Genomic DNA, 22,449 nt, shown 5'->3' on the forward strand with positions numbered 1-22,449 from the left:
TAATGGTTAGTCACACTGTTCTAATGTGGAACTTCATGCTATTTTAAGCTTATTAAAAGCCTATGTTTGAATTTCTAAGGTTTAGCCCAGTTCTGATATTCCATGATTCTACCTGTGCTTTTGATCTCATCTCTCCAGGTCCTTGTTCCTACAGTTAACCCTTTTCTCTCATCCATCTTTAGTTTCTTGTTCTTTACTGCCTAAAATTTTCCCGAGATCCTCAAAGAAATAAAACAAATAGATGAAAAACCTTTATTCTTATGCCCTATTCATCTATCTTTGATCTCTTTTCTCATTCATGAATAAAATTGAAAAAAAAAAGTTTATACTGAAAGGCTATAATTTTCCCATCATCTACCCTTGCTTCAACACTTACAATCTGGCTTTGGTCCCCACTCCCTGTGATAATGAGATTAAATCTACCCTGCCGAACTTTAGATTTAATCACCAAAGGTGAAAACATCTCCACTTAACTCACAAGTTGGGTGGTCTGTGACTCTAGGTGTGTTAGTGAGTGACAAATCAGAATTTACTGTCTCCAGGGCAGTCCTAAGAAAAGCATCTGTTGTGATTGGACACATAAACTAAGAGGAAGGCACAGGAAGTGACACAAAAGAGGCCCCTTTAAAAAGAGAGTTCAGGGAGCTGAGGGCTCTCTTCTTCTGGTTCTTGCTTGGACATGGAGGAGCTCTGGACCTGGGACCCTGAGACCTTGGTAAGACTGCTCTTAAATCTCTCTCTTAGAACTACATATGGTGAGTGAAGAAGGCTGACTCCTTTAACCTCTCAGGAGGTACTAACCCTCCAGAAGGCTCCCTTGATTGGGAGGAGCCCTTGTGGCTAAAACCCTTGTTAATTGACTTTTAGGCTCTGACTGGGTCTCTGGAGCCCTGCCAGAGTAAAGCCCAGACTTGAATACAAATCTAGTTGTTAAATCTCTTATTCTACCCTCTCCTCATCTCTCTACTTCCACTCTCTCCTATATTTTGTAAATAAACTTCCATAAAAGTCATTTTGACTTGAGGTTATTCTTTAAATGGGGATTGATAATTATTCAATTCCCTGGCAACCTAACCTTTTAATATATTCAACCAAAAACCCCGCTTTCCCCCTTACATCCAACTCTCTCAAAGGACACTATAGAGGAATCGAGGAAAGAGGATTGGATTTGGGGCCAAAGGACCTGAGCTCAGATTTCAGCTTTGCTCCATACTCACCTGGGAAAATTACTTAACCTTCAGGAAGATAAAGATCTCTCTGAGATGATCTTTGAGGTCTCTTTGAACTGTAAATCTTATGATTGAAAATTTAAAAATGACCTTTTAATTGTCAAACAATGATTTTTTTTTCAGTCCGTATCATCTGTGACTTCTCCAAAGCAATTAATAGTTATCTGCTTCCTCAAATCTCCTGGTCATCCTTTGTGAGGATGTTATGACCCAACTAGGTGAAAAAGCTCTGGGGAAGACTCAAATTCCCTGAAGCCACTCGCTCTACCACTATAAGGCCTGAAGTAATGGCTAAAGGCTCCCTCACCCCCAACTTATTGCTTTTCTTCTAGTTTTGGCTACATTCATTTTTATTTGTATGAAAAATTTAAATTTAAAGTATTCATAAATTATCCATTTTATACCTCATAATGATTTCTGTCTCTTGTTTATTCATAAATTCTTCTCTTATCCATGAATCTGATTAGGTAATATGTTCTCTGTTCTTCAAATTTGCCTAATGTTCAGGGGGAGGGAAAAAAAAGTATATAATGTCCACTATCCACAACAGCTTGAAGTGATGGTAATTCCTTAGAATGGCTTTGGCTTTTGAATATGAAAATATTCTCATTTCTTGCCTTTAATGGGGGAAATATCCACAGCTGTTTTTTAACACTTTTAGATGGTCAGACAGGTAGCAGATTCTTCACTCCTTTAGATGTTATGGTAAAACATACAAGTAATTTGGTAATCTGGCCATATCAGTAAAGAATTTCATTGCTGAAACTGGTCCAGAAACTTGTAAGTGATGGATGGTGAGAGAAAGAGGGGAGTTGTATAAGAACATGGACATTTCTTTCAAAAATATGAATAAGCATCAAAAAGATAAGACTACTAAAGCAAATGTTGACATGGTACAAAAATACAGGCATTGCCTAAATCTCCGTGCCCCTTAAAACAAATGAAAAAAAATTGTTTGCTTATTATTGCTATTTCTTATGCATGGAAGTTGAGATAGAAAGAGAACGGCTTTTTCTCTATCACTTGTATTTTTTTTAAGTTTTTTTTTTTTCCTTCAATGTCAAATACCTTTTTTTCTTATGAATATGGAAATGAGCCTTAGAACTTAAGGGAGACAGCCAATTTAATTTTACAAAAAAAAAATAGGTCCCTCCATCTTCCCCCTCCTTGCAAAAACACAGGCACTGATGTCAATCAGTGACTAAATAGACTCACCTTTCTCTAGGTTTTCTCTTGTAGTTGCTAAGTACAAGGCTTGGCTCTCTGCCTCTATTTATGTAGTAACCTGCCTCAGAGCTATTTTTATCTTTTATTTTTCTTTGTGCTTTGCAGGTACTGGTTAGTAGGACAGATTCTCCCTCTCTGCATGAGATGGGAAGAACAGATGACAGTTTGGCAAGATAATTTGGCATAGTCTCTGAGTCTGATTCTTCTTCCTTATATGAACCTGGGATTTCTGTCTCTTTGTAGTCTACATGTTAAAGAAGAAAATCTTAGCATCAAATAGTATTTAGCAAATTCAGATAAAAATTTTAATTCAAAGATCTGTGTCTACCTAGGTATATGTATATACCTACATACACATATATGTATAGTTACATATATGTGTTTGCATCTACATGTACAAAGAAGCATAAACCTAGAACTATTATTTCATCTGTGTGTCTTTCCCCACATGAAAAGTCCTTCCACTAATGTTTATCTGCAACCAACCCATAGGTTTTTGTTGGTTTTTAAACCCTTACTTTCTGTAATAGTATCAATTCTAAGACAGTGGCGATGGCTAGGAAATAGGGGTTAAGTGATTTTCCCAAGGTTATATACACCTAGGAAGTATCTGAGATCAATAAGATTTGAAGCCAGGTTCTCCAGTCTGCAAGCCTAGCACTCTACCCATTGTATTACCCACTTGCCTGCAACCTACAGTTTTAGAGTTGTCTGAAGAATTAAGAGGTTCACTGACTTGCTTACGATCACACAGCCAGTAGGTATCAAGAGGAAGGATTTGAACTTAGGTCTTCCTGACTATAAGATTTGTACTCTAGCCATTCTAGGACACTTAGAATTGCAACTCAGACTAATTTCTATTTTAATTCCTGTGAAATCATATGTAATGTTGGACAAGTATCTTAAAATGTCTGGTTTCATGTAAAAGACTTTTGCTGGTAGGGGAACTATAATGCTACAAAATTTATATGTTTCCTTTATCTGGCAATGAGAAATTTAGAGTAGGATAGATGTCAGAATTAGAACTGGGATTTCCTGGCATAGGGAACCCTCTGGCTAAGAAGATGTTTCAAGTAACTCAGACCAGCATTTTCTCAATTCTAGTTTCAGAATTGCCCATCTAAATAGGAATGGGAGCCACTAACTCCTACATAAGGATCCCCATGGGTTGCATATTGAAATAGAAAATAACATACTATTATTTATGTTCTTTGTACCTTTATTTTGTTAAATATTTCTGAATTTTGTTTTAATCTGGTTTCGCACTTTAAAATTTTGCAGACTTTGAACCTAGTGACAAGGATTAAATAGTGTAGTGCAAGGGTCGGCAACCTTTTTGGTTGTGAGAGCCATAAATGCCACATTTTTTAAAATGTAATTTCGTGAGAGCTGTACAGTGCTCACAGTGTGCGCTCCTGTAACAGCACCTGAAAAAAAATTGACTTTATGGCTCCTGTAGAAAGAGCCATACGTTGCCAACCCCTGGTGTAGCCAATAGTTGTCCAGGGTAAGACTTGACCCTAGTCCTTCTAACTTTGAGGCCAGCACTAATATCTACTCTGCCACTGGTAAAAGCAGCAATAATGAAATTTAAAGTATATTTCTAAAAAGCTCCATACTTACTCATGAGAAACTCAGAGAAATGAGAAATTCAGAGTACATTTCTAAAAAGCTTCGTACTTACTCATTTCTGCAAATAGCTGTCTTCTTTCTGCCATGGTATTTCCTCTTTTCCCACTATCTTCAATCATTCTATGGAACAAAATGATTACAAGGTATTATTATCCTCAAGCTACTGAGGAATTCATTTTATCTGGAAATAAATTCATAAATCGTATTTACTGTATAAACATGGAAAATGAATTTTAAATTAAACTACATTAAATAGGTATAGCCTCCACTTTTCACTAACCGAAAACACTCTTGATGTAAGCCAATCCCTACATAGTTTCCAAAGGAGATTTTGTTATGATGTTTGGAGTTAAGTCAATAAGCATTTATTAAGGCACTAAGTGTTAAGTGCTGGGGGTACAAAGAAGGCAAAAAACTCCAAACAAAAACAAGATCAAAAAAATTCCAGTCCCCACTCTTAACGAGCTCACAGACTAATGGGGATGACCACCAACAAAAGACACATGCAAATAAGATATAAACAGAATAAACTGGTGATAATCAACAGAAGAGAGCTGAGATATTAAGGGGGATCAGAAAAAACCCTTCTTGCAGAAGGAATCTCCAAATAGAGCTTAACCACTTCCCTTGCACCAGTCACCAGGTTTCCCTGACTGCCTTCTGGTTTCAGCTAAAGTCTTACCTCTGCATGAAGCCTTTCCCAATCTTCCTTCATCATAATACCTTCCCAACGAGCCTGTCCCCTGTATATATCTTTTTTGAACATGTTTGTTTGCATGTTGTCTCCCTGATAAGATTGTGAGTTCCTTAGAAGGGACTGTTTTTCTTGCACCTGTATTTAGTAAAGTGCCTGGCTCATAGTAGAGATTTAATAAATGCTGGTTTACCAACTGACTGAAGGAGCTGGGTAAGGAAAATAGGTACAAAAAGGTCATGATGGGATGGTGAAAGGAGAATTGGCTTCCCTATAACTTGGAGAATTCTCATTTAACATTGGGAAAGAAACCTAGCAATGAGACATCCTCACAAAGCTCATATTTAGCTGCAAATTTGACAGGCTGTATATCGCCACAAGCAAGAACCAGAATTATTCTTCTCAGAGAAGACTTAAGAAAGTATTTACTTGATTTGAGGCAATGTAAATGGAACATTTTGTAAGACTTCAAGCATTTCTACAAAATAAATATCATCTATTATTTATTATTATTATTATTTAGATCTTAAAAAAGCCCTCTTCCTGGTTAAATTAACCCACAGTCTTCTTTTTAATAAATATACAAAAGACTGGTAGAGTTGCTGAAATTTCTCCTCTAATATTCACAAATAGTGTAGATGAGTGGTTTTAAAAACTTTTTAACCCATTACTAAAAAAAAATTGGAACTTCCACTCCTCATTGCACATATTTCCTTATTTGTAAACTTTATAATTTATGATAAATAATAAACTCTACTGATAATTAGTTATATTATAACATTTTATACAAAAATAAACAAATGTAAATGATGAAATAAAGGCAAAATAATATTTGAGCCCATAATCAATAGGGAATCACTAGAGTTTATGGAACAGGAGAGGGGGCATGATTAGATTTTCACTTTAGGAAAATCACTTTGGCATCTATGTGGATAACAGATTGGAAATAGAGACTTGAGGCAGACAGACAAATTAGAAGCCTATTGAAATAATACTGGGAGAAGTCATGAGGGTCTGAACTAAGATGGTAGTTCAGGGAGTAGTGAGGAGAAAGTTTTGAGAGACAAAAAGGTAGAAATGACAAGATTTAGCAATAAATTGGTTATGTGGGAGAAATAACACCAAGGTCATGACCTTTGGGGCCAAGAATGAATGACGGTACCATCCAGAGTAATAGGAACACCTGTGCATACCCATAGCCCTAGCAATACCATAATAGTTGGGCCTATTTCCTAAGGTCACAATGCAACCAAAATCAGAAGGGAAACAACAAACTGGGAAAAAAATCTTTATAACAAAAAATTCTGACAGAGGTCTAATTACTCAAATATTAAAGGAGCTAAAACAATTGTATAAAAAATCAAGCCATTCCCCAATTGATAAATGGACAAGGGACATGAATAGGCAATTTTCAGATAAAAAATCAAAAGTATCAATAAGCACATGAGAAAGTATCAATAAGCACATGAGAAACTCTAATAATTAGAGAAATGCAAATCAAAACAACTCTGAGGTATCACCTCACACCTAGCAGATTGGCTAAAATGATAGAAGGGGAGAGCAATGAACATTGGAGGAGTTGTGAACTGATCCAACCATTCTGGGTGGCAATTTGGAATTATGCCCAAAGAGTGATAAAAACAATGTCTGCCCTTTGATCCAGCCATACCATTGCTGGGTTTGTACCCCAAAGAGATCAAAGATAAACAGACTTGTACAAAAATATTTATAGCTGCACTATTTGTGGTGGCAAAAAACTGGAAAGTGAGGGTATGCCCTTCAATTGGGGAATGGCTGAACAAATCGTGGTATATGTTGGTAATGGAATACTATTGTGCTCAAAGGAATAATAAACTGGAGGAATTCCATGTGAACTGGAAAGACCTCCAGGAATTGATGCAGAGTGAAAGGAGCAGAGCCAGAAGAAGGCTGTACACAGAGACTGATACATTGTGGTAAATTGAATATAATGACTTCTGTACTAGCAGCAATGCAATGACCCAGGACAATTCTGAAGGATTTATAAAAAGAATGCTACCCACATTCAGAGGAAGAACTACAAGAGTGGAAACAGAAGAAAAACAACTGCTTGAACATTTGGGTTGATGAGGACATGATTGGGGATGTAGACCAGAAAGGACCACACCAATGCAACTATCATTAATATATAAATAAATCTTGATTGATGACACATGTTAAAACCAGTGGAAATTCAAGTTAGCTATGGTGGGGGGAGTTTGAGGGGTGAAGGGGAAAGTAAAAACATGAATCATGTAACCATGGAAAAATTTTCTAAAAATAAAAAAATTAATAAAAAAAAAGAAAAAAGAAAAAAAAAGGAAAAAAACAAACAAACAAAAGAAAAGGAGCCTATCAGTTCTAAAATATTTATAGCAATTCTTTTTGTGGTGGCAAAGAATTGGAAATTGAGGGCATGTCCATCAATTGGGGAATGGCTAAACGACTTATGGAATATGATTATGATGGAATACTACTGTACTATAAGAAATTATGAGCAAGTTGATTAAAAATATGGAAAGAACTACATAAAATTATAAAAAGCAAAATGAGTAGAACCAAGAAAACATTATATATAGCTAAAAAATTGATGTCAGAAGAATAACTTGTAAATGTCCACCTCCAGAGAAAGAATTGATAAATAGAAACACAAAAGTTTATATATTTTATTTATATATATTTACATAAAAGTTTATATATACTTTTTTGTCAAATGATGCTTTGTTCAGTGAGGAGAGGGGAGGGAGGAAGAGAGATACCTGGGAATTTTAATGTAACCAACAAATACATTAATTTAAAAAAAGAATGATAATTAAAACAAATAAAAATTGTACTAAAAAAGAGATAATAGGGATGTTTGAAACTAGGTTTTGGGGGAAAGATAATGCAATGTAATTTATGTTCTATTTTAACTCATCAATGGTTTCTCATTCTATGAATTCATTCTATGGTTTCCAAAATAAAGAAGAGGAAAAAGGGCTCTTATTCACGGATCACTTGTCCTGAAGGGTAAAGATGTTGGAGAAGAAGGCCCCAAATTTTCCCTATGATACCTGCACAGAATAGAATTATAACTTCCCTGAGGGGCTGGATCATAGCTCTGAAAAGGGCACCTTGGGATTGTATTGGGTGATAATAGTAGACAAGGGTTCTTTTAGAGACAAGCCCCAAGACTGAGTATCATGGAGAGTACAAGATGTGACTCATTTTTCCATACTCTAAATAGTTCATTACATGCCCCTAGGGATCAAGTTGTGACAGCTCCTACTTGGTGACCATTGATCTAGAAGATGTCAGTTCAAATTTCATCTTCCATTTATTTTCTCTGTTCCAGAGGAACAATTTCCTCATCAGTAAATGAGGAAGTTAGATAGGATGATGACTGTAGTCTTTTCGAAGTCTAAAATTCTATGATCTAATATAGATCTAATATAGGATATAATCTAATTGAAGACATTTGAGTGCACATGATGAAAGAGACAGAAAAAGAAAGAGAGAAAGAGAGAGAGAGAAAGAGAGGCAGAGAGAAAAGAGGAGAGAGAGGAGAGAGAGAAGAGGGAGAGAGAAGAGAGAGAACAGAGCCAAGGACAGAATTTTTTAGAATACTTATTTAAGGGATAGGAAGGAGATAAAAAAACTAGTAGAGAAGATATAGTGCTTTCCAAATAATTTTTGCTTAATAAGCATTTGTCAAATGAATACATGTTGAAAGTAGTTAAACAGGCAAGAAAGATGCTTGTTGGCAGTCTAGTTGCAAGATATCTAATGTGCAAACAATAGAAAAAGTGACATCTTGTGGTTTCCCATTGTTTTATAAGGCCCATAAGGGTCTGCCTCCACAATGGAAACCGTACACACATACACTTATACACAGAACTTTCTAGGGTAGAACAATAAAGCAAATTGGAGCACTGTATGATTATAGTGACCAAGCTTAGATCTGAGAGATAACAAAACATATCTCCTTTATTAATTAGATTGGAGATTAGATCTATGGGATGTTGCGTATGTTTTAAAACATTGATTCTTAATATTTAATTTTTTTCCTTCACATTTTAAATCTTTGTTGTAAGAGAAGTTTTTAAATATATGAAATTATAATAACAAAAGCACCCCATTGTATTGTAATAGTTATCAATTTAGTTTTTTTTTAAAAAAAAAGCCCAAGTTCACAGTTGTGAAATTATGAAAGAATTGCAAAGGAAACTAATTATATTTCAATATAGTTGTAAAAAACGTTTAAAAAGAAAAAAAATGCAGAGTCAAGGTTAAGAGACCTTATGTCTAGAAGGAGCTTAAGGCCATCAGGCCAGAGATTAACTGACCTTCACAGAAAGTCAGAGCAAATAAGCTTTCCCCTGGGAAGAGCTCAGCTGTAAATTAGTGGTGGCATTTCAGAGAAGAGGAAAGCTGGAAAGTGAGTCTATGGATGGTGACCTTCAGAGTATACCCTTGATCTGTGCAAAAGCCTTGAGGCTAAGTTTACTTAGTACCATCTATGGAGACTGGACGAAGGTGGTTTGTTCTCTTCTCTTCAGCAGCAGAGGGTGGCAACATCCACGTATACCAACTGGGGGTCTGCAGGCTAATGACAGAGGGATGTCATACTCCCTATTGTTAGGCCAGTGGGGTTTAGCATTAGCAAAATCAAACAAGATGTAGGAAATATGTATATGCATATGTATGTAGACATTCCTATTTTCTTTTCAGGAATGTGTTAAATTTTATGATTTTGCATTACAAAATTTATCCCATGTCCAGAAAAGTAATTTGGGTAAATTTGCATATCCCCATTTAACCAAACTTTCTTCAGAGTTATTCACCTTCATTTTATTTTTGAATGTGTTAGCTATATTCCTTATCTTTAAGCACTTATGCACTTCCGAGATATTTATTAGGGCAGGCAGTCTATGATAGCAGCCTAATAATAATAATAATAATAGAATAGTTAGTGTTTATATAGTGCTTAAGGTTTGCAAAGTGTTTTACAAATATTATCTCATTTTATCCTCACCTTGTGAGATAGGTGCAATTATTATCTCTACTTTACAGACTAGGAAACTTAGACAAAGATGAAGTAATTTGCTCAGGGTCACACAGTTAGTGTGTATTTGAGGCTGGATGTGAACTCATCTTAATTAGCTTTTAGTAGACTGGTTTTAAAGGGAACTTGGAACAGTACTATTTCCTTACCTAGCTTCCATATTTATTTACAGAGGTTCTTAACATTTTTTGTGCCATGCATCCCTTTTGGCATTCTGCTAAAGATAATGGGTCCCTTCTTAGAATAATGTTTTAATTGAAAACATAACAGTTACATAGGAAACTAATTATATTGCAAAAAAGCACACAGAACCAAGGTTAGGAGTCCTTGTGTCTAGAAAAATCCCTGGAAAGATCCTGGTTTAGAGGCATCTAAAAAGCCTTTGGCCAACTCCTTGTAGTGGTTAGCAGGGATGGGAAAAAGGAAGGGATGGAAAAATAAAATAAGGTACAACTTTCTTTAATAACAGGGGTTTAAAATTTTTTTTGTGTTTATGTCATAGGTCTCTTTGCGAGTCTGGGAGAGCCAATGGAACCTTTCTCAAAAAATGCTTTTAAGTGGCCAAGATAAAACACATAGGATTACAAAGGAAACCAATGATATTGAAATACAATTAATAAAATGTTTTTTAAAGTTTTTATATTTTATATATATTTTAAACCTTTACCTTCCATCTTAAGTCAATACTGTGAATTGATTCCAAAGCAGAAGAGCAGTAAGGACTAGGCAATGGGATTAATTGGCTTGCCCAGGGTCACACAGATAGGAAGTGTCTGAGGCCATATTTGAACACAGGATCTCCCATCTCAGGGCCTGGCTCTCAGTACATTGAGCCAACTAAGTGCATCCTCTAATTTTTCTTTTCATGAACCCAAGTTCAGAGTTCGTAATCTAGGTTAAGAGCCCCCATGAGGAAATGTGCTTTCAATATACATGACATTTGTTTTTTAAAAAAGGTATTTCACCAGGCTCAAAGATCATTTATGTGAAATGAAAGCCTACTCATCTAAACCATAATTTAAGTAGCAGAGATTAAAAATAAAAAGGCACTCCTAAGGAACAGAAATTGCACAACACAGGAATTGCAATGAATTCAACCTTTTTTACGAACTCATCAAATCTCTATACTAATTAACTCAAGGAAGAAACTATCATTAGCTACACAATAGATGGTAATCTCTCTATCTTAGAAAAATGTGTACTTTCTAAGAAAAAGAAAAAACTCAGCAGAGTGAAATAATAGAAAATGAAAAAGATGTTATTATATTAAAAAAATCAAAGAGCACAATTTTAATTTCATCCTTTCCAATGTTTTCTAAGAAAAATCACTCATAATGAAATTAGGATATTTATCTATTTTCCATCTATCATATTTATTAAGAATGAAATGGAAGGAACAGCATGCTATAGTATTTAAATATAGTTTTTTTAAATAGATGAAGCTATAAATCAAATAACTAGCAAGCATAACTGCCAGCTCCTTTAATTTCCAATTTATTTCTGATCAATGGCACCTGAAAAGCAGTATGCTTGGTCACATTCCCTTTGCCTTAAAAAAAAAAAAAAAGTGAGAAACCAACAGGAAGGAGGAGCCCATGTACAGAGAGAAATTTTGCTGCTGAAATAACTAGGATTGTCAAGAAGCTATGCTTATGACAAGAGCTGTCCAAAGTCATATGGAGGAGATGAAGTAGAAAATAACCCATCTGTGATGAGGCCAATGCATGTCATAAAGCAGGTTGCTTACCACAGGGCTTAATCTGGCCAGTTACTACAGATCCTTATAGATAATATAAGTCCCCTGCCATCTGCAATCCTATTATGACATTACAGAAAAAAATATTCAAGAGCAAAAAACCAAATTCCAGTTTTCTTTGTAACGAATAACCAGTAATTGACTCATTTTATAGGAACACTCAGGACCATAGATTTAGAGCTGGGATGTCTAAGGTGATCTCATGGCTTCAATTTCTTCATCTGTAAAATGATTAATAGGTATTAAGAGGTGGGACCAGAATTCAAAGCTATATTCTTTTTATAGTCCCACAATGCCTCTTTCCCAGAGATCAGTCTCAATCAGTCATCCAGAATATGGAAATCTTTCAGCTTGCCCCCAGGTTCACATCCTCAGTCATCTTCACCATTTACTACCTTTCCTTCTCCCTCTCTGTCTCCATCCAAACCATCACCAAGTCTTATCAATACAGCTGAGACAACTTCCAAAATAGCCTCCCTGCTTTCTTCTCTTCCTTCATCCCCCACACAACTATTAAATTAATATTCCTGAAGCATGGGTTTGACCAAGTCAAAATTTGCTTACAAATAATCTTCAGTGGCATCCTATCACCTCTAGAATAAAATCCAAATTCCTGTTTCACATTTAAAACCCTTCACAGTACGAGCCACCTTTCTAGACTTATCTCATATTATTCCACTAATGCATTTGTGTTCAAGTCAAAATGGTCTATGACAGTGATGGGCAAACTACAGCCCCTGGGCCAGATTTGGCCCCCTGAAATGTTCTATCCGCTGTGTGACATTATTCCTAATCTGACAAATACAACGAGTAGGATACAATACAATGAAACTTTGAAAGAGTTGCCTTAGAAACAGACTGACAGATGAGCATTTCCTTTCCTTTGGCCCCTTTGCCCATCACTGGTCTATGGCAATGACTTCCAGGGCATTCATACTGCCTGCCACCTAGAGGTACTTGCTTTTCTACAAGTCTAGGCACTTCATCTATGTCTTACACTGGCTACTCTCTATGTCTGTAATGGACTCCCTTTCCATCTAAGCTTCTCTGGACCTTTATCTTCCTTAAAGGTCAGTGCAGAGGCCATATCTTCCACAAAACCTTTTCTGTTGCTTTAGATGTTAGTTCCTCTCCTTCATCTAGGAGTATATATTCCTTGAGGATTATTTTTTGTCTTTGCATCACAAGTTCATAGTACAATGACTTAGATACATATGTTGAATTCAATTGGATGCAAATTGCCTCACCTATGAAATAGGTATAATAATTTCTGCCTTATCTATCTCCCTAGGCAGGGGAGAAAGATGAATTTCATTGTGAGGGGATTATTTTGTCTTTCCCAATTATATGAAAAAACAATTTTTTAAACATTCATTAAAAATTTTTTTTCTGAGTTCCAAATTCTCTCCCTCCTTCCCATTTTCTAGCCTTCCTCACTTCCTTCCTGAGATAGTAAGTAATTTGATATAGATTATACATGTGCAATCATGTAAAACATTTCCCCATATAAGTCATTTTGTGGAAGTAATCACAAATAAAAAAAGAAGAAAGTGGCTGATAGTATGCTTCAATTTGTATTCAGACGCCATCAGATTTTCCTCAGAGGGTAGATGGAATTTTTCATCATGAATCTTGAGGATTATATTGGATTGTTGCTTTGCTGAGAATAAGTAGTTCATCAAATAATATTACTGTCCCTGTGTATAATGCTCTTCTGGTTCTTCTCAATTCAATTTGTATCAGTTCAAGTAAATCTTGAGGAAGATAAATTTCGAAGGTCGGTGATATCCACTGTAGCCAATTTACCCAGCAAAATGGTACCATGCTTGAGAGAAGAACCTAAGTACACAAAGGCTTACAGTGCCACTAGCCCCACTCCAAAAAAAGAGGCTTCCTTGAGATCTACTCTCTTCTAAGGAAGCTCAGGAGACTATACTAAGGCTTGTACTAAAAACGGAGAGAGGAAATGGAACTGTAGGCAGCTGGGTGGCATTATGGATTATTGTTTGTTGATCTTGGAATTGAAAGTTCTGGGTATAATACTCGCTTCAGATACTTCCCAGCTGTGTGATCCAAGTAAAATGTTTCCAGATTCATCTTCCTCCTTTGTAAAATGGGAATAATAATACTGGCCTCACAGGGCTATTGCTGCAAACATGAAATAAAATGCTATATTTTGTAAACTATAAAATGCTATATAAATACATGCAATTAATATGATTATGATTATTGCAAGAGGGGGCTTCTGGGGTCAACACATGGCCCTCAATGGTATGATAAGCTTAAGGAGAGAAAAGTTTTGCAAGTAAGAAGAACTCAGTTAAATCTGAGGACTAAAGAGTCCTTTGGTTAACATGAGCTTCATATAAGTAGACTGGAAAGAAGAGGATGAATTCTTTGTCTGTGGTAATCTAAATTTAATATTAAATCACCATTTTTCCTCATAATGACTCAATGGGGCATATGGTGCAAGTATTGTTTTACCAATGAAGAACCAAGGGTTTAAGGAGTTTAGATGAATTGTTCAGCACCTTTAATTATACCCTCTTTGCCTTAGTTTCCTCCTCTGTAAAATGGAACAACAATAGCACCTACTTCTTAGGATTGTTGGGAAATCAAATGAAATAATTAATAATTGCAAAGCACTTAGCACTTGTCTAGCACACATAAGCACTGTATAAATGTTAGTTATCATTATAATTATTAAGAGAATCTCTAAAGTCCCCACAAAACTTTAAATCCTCTGATCTAATGACAGTCCAAACAACATATTATCATTTTGGATTTGACCTAAATAGAATAACTTCATATTTAAATATGAAACTCTTGCGTTATATCCTTTGCACATGCTTTTTTTTTAACCCTTGTACTTCAGTGTATCGTCTCATATGCACATGCTTTTTAATATGTTGTTAATGATAAAAAAATACATTTCTATCACATGTGGATTGTGAAAAAATTTAAAAGTAGGTTAGACTAATGAATATTTTTTTATGTTTTAGTAACCTTGTCATTTTAAAAAAATCCTTATCTTCTGTCTTAGTATCAATTCTAAGATATAAAAGCAGCAAGGACTAAGTAATTGGGGTTAAGTGGCTTGCCCAGAGTCACATAGCTAGGTTGACATCTTATAGGGCAAGTCACTCTATAATACTCTGCAAAAGGTCAACTGAAAAAGTATCTAAGTCACACTGTTATGTTTAGTACATCTTGATCGGAATTTTCTAATTTCTTTTAGAATATACTGGAAATAATAATGGAAATAATTTCCCTCTTCCAAATTTGTCTAGTCTCTCACATGATTTAATCTTATAAAAAAGATTTAATAATAGTAGAAATATCTTGTTACTTAAGTTTAAAAGCAGAAAAATTTAAAAGGCAAGTTCTCCTTCCATGTTTAGTTTTCCTTTTCTCATTTTGCTTCAGGTAGATTCCAAAAAGATTGCAGAAGTCATGGAATGCTAGGTAAAGCCTGCACTTGCAGAGTCCCTAATTACCCTATGGCTAATTTTTTTTAAACCCTCACCTTCCTTACTTGCCCTATCTTACCTTCCTATGTATTGGTTCTAAGGCAGAAGAGTGGTAAGGACGAGGCAATAGGGGTTAAGTGACTTGCCCAGAGTCACACAGCTTAGGAAGTGTGAGGACAAACTTGAATCCAGGACCTCCTGTCTCTGAGCCTGGTTACTGAGTCATCTACCTGTCCCTAATCCCTGTAGTTAGTAACAGAAATTAAGGCTATTTCAAGGTTCTTTTCTCTTTTAATTGATTTATCAACGGCCTATGAATGCCTGACTCGATTTCTGTTAATTTCTCTACCATGAATTTCTCAGATTTAAAATGCAGTCCTAGGATCTTTGGCAATATAATAAAAATGTGTTCAGGGCCCTTTCCTGGGGCTAGGTATAACTGCTTGGCTCTTACTTGTTGTCACTTTATCTAAATGAGCCACTGACAGGGAAGGAAAATGTTGTTTCTCAACTAAAGTGACTGCATTAGGCTGTGATTTTTCATCTTCTACTATGTTGTTTTTTAAAAAAAATTTCTACTGGTATAGGGGAAAAATAATGTTTGCCATAATATGTACCATCATTCCCCCTTTCCATCATACAAAGCCATGTTTCAGAGAGGCTCCATCCAGTTTGATAATGACTTCAGAGGGCCTGTTTGCCTTATTAGTGGTAAAAAGTAGGAGACCTTTGGGGCCAAGAGTCCTATTTCCCAGATCAAAATAACTCAATAATTCCCATTAGGCTAAATGTATATATTTAAAATGTTTTAGTCTGAACTAACATCTGAACTGAATGAGGTATGTTGTTGTCATAAACACAGCTCCTCTCTTTTCAGAAATGGAGAGGTTCCAGATGTAATGCCCCAAATTTGTCCAATCTGTAATAAAAACCACTGAGGCAGAGCTGACTCAATAGCTATTTATTAAATGGATTTGGACTTCTTCAACAAATAGGGTCTCAGATCTTCCTCATAATCTGAGATGCCTCCATGCTAGAGAATAACATTTTATAACCCTCAAACAGACAGTCCAAATGGAGCAGCACAAAATACAAATTCTCATTGGTGGTCACAGGCTGGTAGAACTACCCTCCCTTCCCCAACCAACTCATCGCCACAGAGCAACAGACCTACCCATTCATCGGTATGAAGCAATAGACTGGCCAAATTGTCCTCCTACCCTACTGACCCATGGTTAAAGGGCAACAGTCTTGTAGGGAAGTAGACACCACCCACCATAAGGCAACAGAGAGGAATGGCAAAGGTATGAGGGAATCCTAAATAAACATGGGGATTTCCACAGAGGCTTTAGACATCTTTAACATGTGGGATTTAGATGGTTGAGGTCTTCTATAAGTTTCAAGAAACTATTCAACTATTTTCCTACTCTAATTGCTCCTAATTATATTATGTATTAAGATTAGTTGATTACCCTTAACTGACTAACTGTACAAAAGAAATAATCACTTTCCCCATGGAATCACATTGAACTGGATAATACTGACTAGGAATTAGCAAAAGGGTAAAATCAGTGATTTAGCAATAAGGAAAGGGTCAACTCAGGGCACAGGTCTAGAAGTCAAATTATTTCTCACACAGGTAAATGCAGAGGAATTACCAGGCATGTTTGACAATCGGTAATATTTGACAGTTGATTAGAGTCTGATTAAATTCAAGTCAGCAGACATTTATTAAGTACCTACTATGTACTACCAACATTGTAGTAGAGGTACCAACATTAGGTGAGGTGAGGGAGCAAAAACAAGAGATTTTATTGGTACCCAGAATATAAAGACCAAAATACAGACTGTTGCTACTCTCTCATGGATCTTACCTAGTACTGGAAAATCGATCAAAATGGCAACCAATATGTATTTATTAAACAACTACTATATGTCAGACAGTGTTAGCTACCAAGTATAGAAATACAAAAAATGAAACAATCCCTACATTTAAGTAAAATACAAGAGAGGCAAAAATAAATGGGGCAAAGGAGAGATCAGAAAAACTATTCTAAGAAAATTAGAAAATGGTCAGGGCATTAGCAATTGGGGGACCAGGAAAGTCTTCATGGAGGCAGCTGCACATAAGCTGAGACATGAACAAAGCTAAGCTTAGGTTTCTAAGAAGAAGAGGTGAGTTGAGTATTCATGTGGGAACAGATTGGAAACAGGAAAAGAAGATACAAAGCTGATCTCAGGATTTTCTGGAAGAACAATTTGGCTGGAATGCAGCGCGTGAAGGGAAATAATATGAATAAAGTCTGGAAAGGCAGGTGGAACCCAACTGGATAGTTTCAATGCCTGGCTGAGGAGTTCATATTTCATCCTGAAAGTAGCAGGAAGCCACTGAAAAATTTTGAGCAAGAGATCAGCATGTTTATTTCTTGATTTTTAGGAATTTTTATTTTGCAATTACATAATAGATGGATTAGAAAGGGGAATTTTAAAACAAGGAGACTAAAGAGTTAAATCTTATAATAATTGCTTAAAAAGTATCTTCCAGCTCTCTATCCTCTGAATTTAGTAAGGTTAGAGCTGGATGGATACGTGTGTGTATACATATGCATACAAATATATCCAATTCATCTGCAGAAGTGTCAATTTAGTCCATTGTAGCTGAAGAAGTTACCAAGGGAGAGATTGTAGAGAGCCCAAGACAGCATCTGAAGACTTCTGCAGTAAATACTACTGAGAATAGGGGATCAGACCCATAGGAAAATAATGCAGCATCATTGTAGAGACTGTACCAAAGTGTCCTCCTCCACAGCACAAATTATCTAGAAGGAGGGGGGGTCAATCAAGAAGAAAATCACTTTGAAACTTAGATATAAAAAATACAGGGTAAGGGGCAACTATGTTGCTTAGTGGCTAGAGTGCCAGGCATGGTGAAGGGAAGACTTGGCTTCAAATTTGGCCTCAGACATTTCTAACTTGTGACTCTGGACAAGTCATTTAACCCCAATTGCCTACCCCTTACTACTCTTCTGCTTTGGAACCAATACTCATTAATTAATACCATGATTCCTATACAAAAAAGATAAAGTATTACATACTGACTTCAGGAATCTCAAGATTATTTACTTTAAAGCTCTGTTGTTAAAATAGCATAAGCAATTTTGTATTTTTGAAACTCTAGGTTTAATCACCTTATCTGATGACTCTAAGACAGAACAAAAGTGTTTAAAAGGAAAAAAGCATAGAGCATGATTTAACATGGAGATGATTACTAATTACCAATAATCAGACAAATAGAGGTTCCCTTAATCTCTTCAGTCTTCTGGGACCCAATCAAGAGAACTCCTTAACACTTAATTTCCATAGAAGGAAACAGAGAGAACTACATCAAACACACCACTTAATTTATCTCTCTTTGGCTCTTTCCATCTTGTTATTTTTAAACACAAAAACAATAATGCCAATATTGACAATACTGTTGATAATCAATTCTGTTCTGTTTTTCTAGAACAATAGATCCATGTCCAGATAATCACCAGAATCAGAGGGCTTCCAATGTGGCTCAATACACATATACATTTGATAATAAGTCCTTTGGGTAACTGTTAGGTCAACAGATACTGCTATTTCCTATGGGCTCATAATTCTTGCACCTGCATACTTTCTGTTCCACTAAAGGCTTCCCTCAAACAGCAGGAATGTGTCTTTGTACCACACCCACACCTTTGCCTATCCTTGTTCACTAATCCCCTTAATGGTCTGGCTTAATTCTCTTTTATCTTAGACTTCCATTATCTCTTTCCCTCCTCCTAACAGTTCCAGAAATATTAGATTCTGTTTATCTGTTCTTACTGAAAAGATTAAAACTAGAATTTTGTACAAATTTCTTTTGTACAAATTTAAACTATAAAGTTAGAAGGTTTCAAAAGCGTAAGGAGTATTTGGTCTTGATAAAGATAATAATGTGATAACTATACAAAAAGATTAAATTATTACATACTGACTTCAGGAATCTCAGTATTGTTTACAGCTCCTTCTCTATTAAAATAGCATGAACAGTTTAGGATTTTTTGAGACTCTGAGTTAAATCATCTTACGTTTCAAAGCCTCAGTTTCCTCATATCTAAAATGGGAAATAAATGAGGTTGACTAGATGACTTCCAAGAACAACTATTTCTCTGAAATTCTGTGATTAAAAAAAATGTTGCCAGGCAATCTTTATGTCTAACACATAGGAAATGTTGGTGCTACATATAGATGTGGCTGTTATATATTTATGAGTAAGAGGAGCTTCTCAAAAAAGAACTATCAAATGAAGTTATTAGTACTTTTATTAACTAACAGTATTGTAAGAAAAGTACTCTATTAAACTATTTCATAGTAGTTCAATGTCTATGAATTTCAAAGGCTGTCAAACTACATTTCTGGATCTGGCAACTATAGAAAAAATTAACCTAAGTAAAGAGTTTCTTCAATCTTATACTCTCTCTTTTAATCATGCTAGTTAATGCCTCGTGATGTTCAGAATCTGGTATCTCCTTGAGTCTTTTTTTCCTTTTATTAGCCCTTCTCATTAATAAACATAAACTTTGCTTAGAAAGGTTAAACGATTTGCCTAAAGTTGTATATCTAGTAAATGATTGATTTAGAGCTAGGATTTTGGCAGAAATTACATTTTATTATAATACCTTGTTATAATAATTTTAATATTGCTATAATGATTAGCTCATTTTAAACTTAGAAACAATATGATGACTTCTAACTATATATGGTTTCCTCCTCATGAATTTAATTACAATTGCTCTGAGCCCCAGAGTAAGTAAAAATAGCTAACATTTAGTCCAGAAGTTATTAACCTTTTTTGTATCATGGATCCCTTTGGCATTCTGGGGAAGACTATGGGCCACTTAGTTGAATGAATGTATTCATTCATTGAATATTTATTCCATGAAAACAAAGTCTATTTCTTGGTATATCTACTGATATTATTAGGGATATAAACATGCTTAAGTAAGCTTAAGTAAGACCTGGAAAGTATAGCAAGAATAAAAAAGGACAGGGAATGTGCATTGTATTATAGTAATAACTATGTATATATTCTCTCTACTAATGCCCTAGACCTTCCTATATGTTGGTAGAAGCTTATGGCTTCTTCTAAAAGATGGCTTTGGACCTTGTTGTGTATTCATAAAATAGAATTGGAAATATGACAACTACGGGGAGAATTCAAATAGGACAATGAATGTAAATTATGCTGGCAACTGGACATCCAGAGCAAACTGTAGTAGTAGGGAATTATTTTTTTAGGAAGAAAGTAGAGAAGAGTGAAATACCTAAAATGAAGTCATGAAAGCACAGGAAGTTGAATTACAAATGTAGAACAGGAAAATGGAGCAATTTGCTTGGATGACTTAGGAAAGGTACATTTTATTTGAGGTTAGGGAACAGGATGGGTGCTGTACTGTAGACATGTGAGAGGGTTGAGGGGGCCAACTTAAGCCATTAATATCTCTCTTTCTGTGTGGGGCAGTAGTAAGGCTAGTGTATGGGATCAAGAGTGGGACTCTGTTTTTTGAGGGAGTATTTGCAAATCATTAGACAACCACATTCCAAGGAGCTAAGGATTTCTAGTCTCTTTTTTCCCTTTAATTTTCTGCTTCTCCTTCCTTTCTGCTTTTCTATCTCCTTCCTATCTTTCCTTTCTTTCTCCCTTTTTTCTTCCAATGCTTTCTTCCCTTTTTTCCTTTTCCCATTTTTCTCCTTTTTCCTACTACTTCTGACTTTTCCTAATTCCTTTAAGTAGCACTCTCTATCTTATCCAAATCTAATTGTATAGAAGGCACAAAATGTTCAATCACTTAGAATTTCAAAGAATGGAGGAAGAATGTGGGAGAATAATTGTCTTTTGGAGATAATGGCATGGACAGTCTTATGTATAAGTAGATGTAAGGTATGATGGGATTTGGAAGTAAGAAAATCCTACTTAAGTAAAACCAAAACCAAACCAAACAATTCTGCCCCAATCTATCAGATTCCTAGAAATTAGATCATCAGAGAAGCATCCTTTGGTGTAAACAAGCTCTTTCTGCCCTCTTTAAAAAAAATCAAACACCTGGAAAGATGTTAAATGGGACTTTCAGTCATTTACAACACAGCATAAATTAAGTTTAAATGGCTAATTTCCTACAAATTTCTAGCTATTATCAGTGCACTTAAGTAAAGGATGTTTAGATTACAGGGGAGGGATGAAAGAGGACAGATCAGGGTAGAGTAGCAGGATATATGACTAAGTAGACAAAAAGTAGGATAGAAATGCTATATATCTGTTAGGTGAGGAAAAACTTATCCAAGAGGTGGCACAGAATGAAGGCAAAGAGGTGAGAAGGTGAGGATATTGTGAAATAGGTGACGATGAACTTCATCTATTTTACAACTATACCTAAGATTGGCCCTGAACATTGGCTTCTGTATACTAGATGTCTCCAAAGGCTTAAAACTGCACTAAGACTTGGGACAGCCTGTATAAATGTAGGGCAGTTAGGTGATGCACTGGTTAGAGTGCCAGCGCTAGAGTCAGGAAGACCCAAGTTCAAATTTAGTCTTAGACACTTACTAGCTGTGTGATTCTGGGCAGTCACTTAACCCTGTTTGCCTCAGTTTCCTCATCTGTAAAATAACCTGGAGAAGGAAATGGCAAAATCATTCCAGTATCTTTGCCAAGAAAACCACAAATATGGTCACAATGAGTCAGACAAGATTGAAAAACAACCAAAAGTATAAATATTAGTTATTATTTATAGGTTCAGAATTGAGATATCAGAGCTAGGAGGCCCATATGCTATACAAGGTAGATAAAAAGCCTTGGGGTAGAAGTTATATTAAACGAAATCCAAAATCCTTTTTTCTAATCTTCATTAATGGAAATCTCTGGGAAAGCTAGATGGCTCAGTGGATAAAGCACCAGACCTAGACTCAGGAGAACTTGGGTTCAAATCTGGCTTCAGAAACTTTCTAGCTGTGTAAGCCTAGGCAAGTCACTTAATCCCCAAATGCCTAGTTCTTGCCATTGTCATGTCTTAAAATTGATACTAAGACAGAGAATAAGGGTTTAAAAAAATGGAGTTCTCTGTTAATTTATTTTTTCCAATAGAAACATTTAAAAAAGAAGGGATTAAGCAATTGCAAAAGGAACAATTTATTCCTCAGTAAAGTTTTTAATTTTAACATATGGAATTAGGAGAAGCCAGACCTTAACAACTTTTTACCTCACTTTTATGTGTCAGGAAAATGTAATAGAATGGCTGATCTATAGTTTAACATAAAACAGATTAATCTTTTCCTATTTCTGCCTTTTCTTCCACAAAGCCTCTCTATCAAGAAGA

At 35.6% G+C, this 22,449-nt stretch overlaps 1 protein-coding gene across 2 annotated transcripts in view; it reads right to left on the reverse strand.

The window, feature by feature from the left end:
• The window catches only part of DTNA (dystrobrevin alpha), a 458,249-nt gene that overhangs the window by 176,989 nt on the left and 258,811 nt on the right, over positions 1-22,449 (reverse strand). For both annotated transcript variants that reach the window (XM_044666412.1, XM_044666419.1), the window contains exon 2: positions 4,141-4,208. In XM_044666412.1, coding sequence (XP_044522347.1) covers positions 4,141-4,207 — 67 coding nt within the window. In that variant the 5' untranslated portion in view covers position 4,208. The remainder of the gene's footprint in view (positions 1-4,140; positions 4,209-22,449) is intronic.

This window comes from Gracilinanus agilis, chromosome 1 (genome assembly GCF_016433145.1).
Source record: "Gracilinanus agilis isolate LMUSP501 chromosome 1, AgileGrace, whole genome shotgun sequence".
NCBI lineage: Eukaryota > Metazoa > Chordata > Mammalia > Didelphimorphia > Didelphidae > Gracilinanus > Gracilinanus agilis.